At 45.2% G+C, this 8,636-nt stretch overlaps 1 protein-coding gene across 1 annotated transcript in view; it reads left to right on the top strand.

Moving 5' to 3' along the window:
* The window catches only part of PLEKHG4 (pleckstrin homology and RhoGEF domain containing G4), a 36,550-nt gene continuing 27,914 nt past the window's right edge, over window positions 1-8,636 (top strand). Inside the window, exons 1-3 of the mRNA XM_081016772.1 lie at window positions 1-30; window positions 1,545-1,742; window positions 3,632-5,625. Coding sequence (XP_080872898.1) covers window positions 16-30; window positions 1,545-1,742; window positions 3,632-5,625 — 2,207 coding nt within the window. The 5' untranslated portion in view covers window positions 1-15. The remainder of the gene's footprint in view (window positions 31-1,544; window positions 1,743-3,631; window positions 5,626-8,636) is intronic.

Below are 8,636 nucleotides of genomic sequence, written 5' to 3'. Positions count from 1 at the left end.
CAGGAGGCCAATCTTATGTCTTCTGAGCATGTGCGTAGATGCTACTGTACCTTCTGCTTCCATTTTAAATCAAAAAGGCCACAATTTTCTCAATGTTCAGAATGTGGATACATATTGGGGTTCCCCTAATCTGGAGTTAGAGTTCCTATTCTTTGTGGTAGTTGAAAAGTGGGTAAGTGATGCAGTCTCCCAGAAACCTGAAGGGGGTTTGGCCCAGACTACCCTCTCCTTTTGCTTTGTTTCCTTATAATGTGGGAAGAGGGCTTATTGCTTTGCTGTTTTGTTTTAATTATTTAGTTGTGTTTTTATCTTGTATTTTATTCTGTGAACCACCCTGAGGTCTTAAAATTCATACACCCTGAGGGGTATGAATTTTAATAATAATAATAATAATAATAATAATAATAATAATAATACAATATGTTCTGCTAATTCTTGCTTAAATAGCCTACCCTAGATTCTAGCAAATGCTAATAATGCAATTAAAAGAAGCAACACAATCTCATTTTTAAAATAGTAATTTATTAAATGCTTAAATGTTTTTGCACATTTATTTCATAAAATTTATTTACCACTTGATTGTAGCAAAGCAACCTTAAAGAGGTTTACAAAAAGAGTAAAACAAAAAAAAAATCACTGATATTAACAGTTTAAAAGAGCTATTTAAAAATTATGTAAATTAGATTCCCTTATGTTAAGAATTTATGTTTTCTTGGAGGAGAAAGAGGATTGATGTAGCAGTCACCAGAGCAAGAGCTGGCTTTCTCGTAAAGAAAAGTGGGCAGCTGCAGATTTCAAAGGCAGGGAGGGCACCTCCAGGCTAGGGCTGGCAGAGAGCGTGCTGTATGTTGAGAGCAGAACAGGGGACAACATGGACAATGTTCAGAAGCATAATATAAACTCTTTATGATACACTCTAGCTGGCTTTAGAAACCCATGGTGGTATGATGGGTCGGGCCTTCCTCTTGCTCTGCCATGCTGTCATCATGGCTGCTTTCTAAAGCTCTTGGCTTTGGAGTCCCATTTCTAGCTGGAGTGACTGTGAGAAAACTGTACTAAACACTTTTAGCCACTTCTTTTTCCCATACCTCCCACCCCCAGTTTAGGGGGAACTTTCCTTTTTCAGTATAATTCCACCAGGGGACACCTTGTAAGCCTGCAGTCCTGGGAAGCCGGACCAGCAGCTGCATAAGCCCTTTTAGTCTCTCTTTTTCACTCACACACACACACACACACACACCCTGCGCACTGATATCTACAATAATAATAGTTTAGCAACAGCCCCACCCCTGCTCAGTCAGGGGAAGGATTTTGCAGCGTAAGCTGTCTGCCGCCACTCTGTCGAGACTAGGTGAGCGCTTCATTTACACGGTAGAGGAGCTGGGCTCGGTGGATGGCAGTGGTTCAGAATGGTGGCACAAAAAATCAGGAGGGCGGATACGTCGATGTCCTCTGCCAAGTAGCAACCTGAGTCCCGGCAGGCACAGTTTCCACCTGTTGCTCCTCCTGAGCCATTTCACGCCCTCCTTTCCTTCTCTTGGCAGGATTCCCAGTCCCTGGACAGTTGTATCCAGAGTACGCTCTCAGCACTCTACCCTCCATTCGAGGTCACAGCAGCCACGGTTCTGTGCCAGGTCTTTGATGTGGTGGAGAAGACATACCGTGGGGACGGCCTGCACTACCTCATCGACTTTCTGATTCCAGCCAAGCACATCTTACAGTGTGTTCAGCAGGATGCCTGTGTGAGTATCATGCTGCCTCCAGGTTGACACAGAAGATTCTGCTAGCGCTGCAGGTGGGAGCTGAGAACCCGCCATGATGCTCATGCCTAGGCTCCTACTCAGCTAAGGAGGAGGGGGGACAGGGAGCAGTGCCACCAGGTGCACTGGTGAAAGTAGCCAAAGGGTAGCCAAAGAATCCTTAAAGGGACACTGCCCTCTTGCCCATGGCAATGAGGCATACTCTGGATTCCCCATTTCCACCCCCACCTCCCAGTAGCAGTGATTATTTTGGAATCTTTAAATGTTCTGACTTGTTATGTGTTTATCATAGTGAACAATTATGTAACTGTCCTACTTAAGAAAAACAATGTTTTTTCGGATTTAAAAACATTTTGTTTTATGCAAATGCATCAGTGTTGAAGGCCAGTCACCTTGTGACCTCCTTCCAACCCCACTGCATTGCAATGCCGGCATCCTAGCTTGAGGGTCCAGCCTGATCATTAGCAACAAAACATGCCCTCCATTAGCCACATGTTCTCTATAGATGCATATTAACGCAAGAACAAAAAGGGTGGGGTGTCTTGTAGGAGGTGTGTTCTCTTGCCTGGATTCTACAGTTACTCACCTTCAGCTCCCTCCCCCCACCTACTCTTGGCAGGCAGCAGACTGTCAAGTTTCTGATGGAAAGGTGCCAAGTGATTGCCCAATCAGAAGTTTTGCTTCTGTTCTCCTTTGCTGTCACAATATTTGCGGATCTCAGTAGCTGCTAAGGAGTCTCCTTCCCCAGTAGCAACTGTGGCTCTCTGGTTTGTGCAGACTTTACGGAACCAGATCTGGCCCAGGACTCTGGTGTGGAACATCTGAGTGGCTCTTCCTCCCCTCCCCACTGCTGCACATTCATTTCAGTGGGACTTACATAGAAGAATTGGAAGATTGTAACCTATCATGGTCTTCATGGAACCCAAAACCTGTCCCCAGGGATGGCTGCCCCAGCTTGCCTCCTAGCAGTGCTGCCTCTGTGTGGGACTCATGCCTTAGTGTGTTTTCATACCCAAATCAGCTTTCCATGGAAGTCAAAGGGACTTGTTTTTGTGCGCAGAGTCAGTCAGAGGGTTGCGGGTTGCGTAGGCAGACTAAATCCAAAGCAGGGAAGGACCTGGGGCCTGTTCTAGCTTTTCTGTGGCCTCAGGATCACCACCGTCCTTCTTTCCTCTTTTCTCAAGCTGTAGAACCACATTCAAAGTGAACAGGAGAATGAAAAGCCCCTCCCCCTTGGTGTTGCTACCACCAAAATGCTTCATTGAGCAGCTTTTTGCTTATTGATGCATTGATGCTTTGCCTTTTGATCCTTGTCCCTGACTCATCCTTTAAAACAGTATCACAGTAAAACAAAAAAATTGACAAGTAAATAAAACATTCACCCTGGGATTGATGCTCTGAAGGGCATGGAAATGTCTGACGTTTTTAAAAATGCTCCAGGACTGCAACCACATAAACATTGCAAAGCCGAAAAAGAAAAAGCGTTCAACAAGATTTCATTGCTCTTAGAAACCTAAACATGAAGAACAGCAAATTGATAGATATGGGGAGGAAGTTATACAATGTAGCACCACAGGGGAAGGTCTCTAATAGCTACATTGAAAGGTGGCGTTACCTGAAGATCTTACTAGTGAGTCAGGAGGTTTTTGAGATACTCTCATCACAATTTGCCATGTATTATATAGAAATAAAATGGGTTGTGCACACTCAGACATGCCAAAAGTCAATGTAAAACCAGCCCCAGTTTTCCAGCATCTGGCTGTTTCCATTTGTGCTGCTGTTAATAGAAAGCTATGAGATCATTGTTAGGATGTCGTCTGTTCTGAAAACCTGCTTGCGGTCAGTTCACCTGGATTATCATTTTCCTTCAGGTCCAGTATTGTGGATTGCTGTTCCGGCATGAGGGCTGGCCCCTCTGCATCCATGAGAAGATTGTAGTTCAACTTGGCTCCTTCGACTGGCGGATCCTGAGACCAGGAGACTTTTACCTGCAGGTGGTCCCTTACTTGAAAAAGTCCCCACGAATCATTGTGAAATGTTTGGCCGAGGACAAGCATAATGTTGATGAGCTTGTGGTCCCTGAAGTCTCCTACACTTCCATTTTCACTGTGGAATGGCTGAATGGCATCAACAGGGAGCGGATGGGAATGGCACTGGAAAACTGCTTACTAGGCACAGAAGATAAAATATTCCGGGTGCCCTGGGACAGAATAGTCAATCCAGAATTTATTGAAAGCCCCCCCAAAATGAACGGTGGCCTAAGTTCTGTTCCAGTGACTGAACAGCCTTCAGATTTGGTCTTTTCAGAGGTGCCGTCTCAAAGCAGCTCCCAAGTGGAGTCCCAACTTTTTAATGGGCCAAGTTTACCTGAAGACAGCCTCTTCATGACCAATACAACAGAGCAACTTGTGAGGGCAGCTGCCAGCATGGACTGTGTGAGCCCAGGCCTTGGAGAAGACTCTATAAGTGACCTGGAAGGGGAATATGTGGAGCTCACAGATGTTTCACTGCCTAAATTTGGACCTCAATCAGTCTCCCTCAATTACTGCACTAAGCCGAGGATGAGCGTAAAGGACAGGCCTGCAGCCAGTCAGGACAGCAGCACTTGCCTGAGGAATGGAGTTGGTTTAGCAGCCATAGTAATGCCACATGGGCATCTGGACACAGCAAAGCCCTCTGATACCCAGGCCAGTAATGCTAGGAATCTTTTGGAGGATGATCATGAACTAGAAAGTGACAAATTGCTATTGGAAAATTATGGGGGGCCTGCTGCTGGCTCTGATCCCAAGGAACCTTCTGATGTAAAGGGACAGGCCCAGCCAGAACATGAGCTTGACTGGAGGTACGCAATGTGCAGCTACCATGATGGAGAAGATGCTGAATGTAGGTCTCTCACAGCTGTGGCTTCTGAAATGACAGAGACAGCTCAGAGGAATAGCACAGAGCTGGAAAATAGCAGCAGGGCCTCTGAGCATGGCTATTGCTCTAGTGTGCTAGGAACAGGCACCAGGGAGGGTTGTGGGAGTTCTGGGAAAGATAACTTCCCTGAGCCTCATTTGGGACATTTGGCCAAGGACTCTGACCCTTCCAGCCCAAGGTTGCAGGAGAATGCCTTTTCCCCACCCATGCCAAAGTCACTGCCACCAAAACCCTTCTCTGATGTGAGGGTGGCTGCACACAGTCACCTCCTGCAAGAACTGTCAGTAGAAGTCACAGGTCACAAATCTGAGTGGCTGGTGGAGCTCCATCACCCAGTTGAGCAGTTGGAGAAGGTGAGCCCAAGGCCAGCAGAAGCATTAGTGGGGTTGGGCAGCAGTGTTTATGGAGAGGAAAACCTCCAATGTTTAGCCAAGCAAAGTCTCTCTGAGAAGGAGAAGCAGACCAGTTCTGGAAGCACCTTGCCACTCCAAGGTGAGACAGAGGCACACCTGCTCCAAGAGGCTGGGCAAGAGAATGTGGATTGTTCTCAACAGCAAGCTGAGAGTGCTTTTCTGCCTGTCAGTTCTGGGATAACAGCAAAAACAGTGGGGAGCAGCTGCAGCAGCCCTTCAGTGGAGACAGATGTACAAGTTGAGGATGCTTCTAATCAGGGTAACAAAGAAGAAGCTGCGGCTTGTTGGGTGGACCTACCATACCTGCTAAGCAAACCAAACACTTTGATGTTGGAAACCCCCCCAAAGGTGGAATGTTTGACAGGCAAGCCCCAACCCAATAAGGAGGGCCCAGTAGCACCCCTCCCCTCTGCACCAGTGAAAACGAGGTTACAAGGCAGCACCAGGAATGTCTCAAATGGGGACCAAGTAGTCACAGGTAGGATTTGTGTCATTAATTTGGGAAATGTGGGTTTGTTTGTTCTTCTGGCAAAGTGACTTTTATGCAAGGAAGGCAAGGGGTGGAGGTTGAGAGTTCAGGCCTCCTCTGATGCTTCCCTGCGCCAGGGAGGAGCTTTAGCATCCTCAGAGTATCCTAGGACATTTTTGAACTAAATGTGGATTGAATATTAATAGTAAGAATCCTTTTTTAAAAAAATGATATTTATTGAAAAATTTTTAGAATTACAAAAAAGAACAAGCAGAAAAAGAAAAAGAGAAAACAAAGAAAAAACAAAGCACATCAAACAATACAATTCCAAAAAAACCCCAAAAAATATACCACAAACAGACAAAAACAAAACCATCATTCTCGAATCCTCAACTTTCATTACCTTCTTTCTTTGACCTCCTCCTCCTCCCTTTTTTTGTATCCTGGTTATTAATTATCACAGCAAATCCTTTCCATATTTCATAATATTCTGTCATTACATTACCTTAATCTATTTTCATCTTATCTTATAGAAAAACTTAAAACTTAAATCTTATTTTTACCAACTTCTCATAACCATAATATTCTTACCTAATTCTTTAAACATTTTCACTAGAGCCAAGTAATTTCGTTCCAACATTTTTCTAACATTCATCAATTTTATAAAACAATCCTAATAATAAAGAAAAAAGAAATAAAAACAATCCAATCTTCATCCAGCGTCCCTTCCTCCTGGTCCCGGGTTTTGTCAGTCCTTTTTATCCCATTGATCTAGCGCACTAACCTGGTAACCTTATATCCAAGGCCCTTAAGTCTCTTCCATGTCCCTTCCGCGGCTCTTCTTCATATTCTCCTTTCACCCGTGGGAACTCCAGCTTGGTAGTGTTTTTGACCCTTTTCAACAAATCAGCCCCTTTTCCATAGTCCAGACTAAAGTCCATGTGGTATTTAAAAACATGTTTCAGAATCCCTCCAAAATTAAGAGCCCCCACAGCCCCAAACATCTCACGGCCCATTGTAATAGTAATAATCCTACCAATTTTGGCTCTCCTTTTCCCATCCTCCGTAAAAAATGACACGCCCCCCTCCCCGCAAAAAAGCCCCCACAAATTTCTAGCCCTTGTGTTCCATGAAGGGTCCTGCTTGCCAGTTTCCTACAGGCATCGGGTCATTGGCCTGATCCAACAGGACTCTTCCTATGGTCCATTTTATGCAAATAAGCAATTTGCATACATTTGAAGTGTGCAAACTTTTCTGGATACATAATTAAATTTTCTGGTTGCAGGGTTTTGATTTTTTAAGTGTTTGTGCAGCATATACATAGGCATCTATAGTGCTTTTATAACACTAATCTAAACTAAGTGTGAATATGCAGGCATGAGAGTTCCCAGAGATGAGGTCGCATCTTTGCTCCTCTTCCAGCCTTGCTGCCGCTGCCCTGCTATCTTGAACTAAACCATGGTTTGGCTTAGCATGTTGTCTGAACCCAGGCTGGTAGTTTGTCTCCCCCTGGCAGACTGTGAGCTAGAAACCCACTTGGTTGCAACTTGTGCAATGGAGTGAGACAAATCATAAACCTGGGTCCAGACAACATGCAAAGCCAAATCGTGGCTTATTTTTGCTGCAGCAGCTAGGGAAAATCACCTGGGGTGGAAACAGAAGGATGAGAGAGAGGGCAGGGAAGCAGTCCATTAGGGATGTCCTTGTTGTTGTGACATGAAAAGAAGCAGGCCTTGTTTGGTGTGCACTTGTGGAGCGCATGTGAGTGAGTTTGCCTGCTCGCTCGGCACGTGCTGGAGCTGAGTCAGAGGAATCGGCTGCCTGCCTGCCTACCTGCCCACACAGTTGTTGCTTAACACACAACATTTCAAAATGATCCGTAATGCAAATGACGCTCCCTCCCTGAAGAAGCATTTAGGTAAAGATCTTGATGAATGCTTCAAGCAGGTTAGAGCATCTTGCATGCTCAGTCTATTGTGGAAGGCAAATACTGGCTGTTTTGGAAACCTGTGTATTTGTCTGTCTGTTCCTTACTGACTCCTTCTCCCTGTCCTTTCTTGGTGGTTGGCTTCAGAGATATGGTGCACCAGCAGGGCTGGCTATGTGGGCAGAATCCAGTTGGATTTACATTAAAACATAGGACGTTGCCTTATGCTTAGTCAAATCCATTTGTCCAACTAGTTTAGTACTGTCTACACTGACTTCCAGTGGCTCTCCAGAGTTTCAGAGAACAGTCTTTCATATCCCATCCTGGAGAAGCCAGCGGGGATAGAACCTTTGGACCTTCTGTGGGCAAATTGGTTGCTATCCCACTGAACTATGAGCCATTCCTCTAATTTGTAAACTCCCTTGAAATGAATGAGACCTGTGCAGAGGTGCTTTTTGAGGAAGTGGGTCCTTGGCACAAGGGCCTGGAGTGGAGGCCAGATGTCACAGCACACCAGCAGACAGCAGGCCTATAGCCGCAGACTTTGGAGAGGGACTGTGTGTGTGTGTATAGAAGCAGGCATTTTTTGGTGCCAGGGCTGCACTTCTTGCCTCCTTGGCTCTGAAAGCTTGCTCCCTGTGAGTCTTTACTTGGGTCTGGCTGAGATGTACACAACTTGTGTTTAATTGAGTTGTTGGCAGCTTTGCTATCAAAAAAAGATGCCCCTTAATGTTATTCATTGAAGGATATTGTAGAGTCAGAAAGATCTGAGGTAATTTTAAAAAAATCAAAATAGTTGTAAACCTTCCCTTTTCTTGTTGGAAGGCAGCTTGTCCCAGGCCTTTTCCTCTTCCTCTTCCACTTCTGGAGGTGGGCATGAAAACAAAGAATGGGGAGAAAACTCCTTTCTGATCCATGCTTCTTTAGCATTCTGGAGGAGGGTAACATGGTGTGTCCTGGTCTGCAGTACCAATAACAGCAGAAATGGCTCTGAGACAGAAGCTGCAGAACATCAACATGGTTTGTCATAAGGTTGGCTGCCCCAGACCTCTAGCAACTGCTGTTCCCATTCCATGCAGCAGGATGTGTGCTCTAGGGGAGAGAAGTAGTTATGACATAATAATGGGTGGTGCTCAGCTTCTTTTAGT

The sequence above is a fragment of the Podarcis pityusensis genome, assembly GCF_964106645.2.
Source record: "Podarcis pityusensis genome assembly, chromosome: 8".
NCBI lineage: Eukaryota > Metazoa > Chordata > Lepidosauria > Squamata > Lacertidae > Podarcis > Podarcis pityusensis.
The sequence above is the reverse complement of the archived record's forward strand: the minus strand, read 5'-3'. Positions and strand labels throughout refer to the sequence as shown.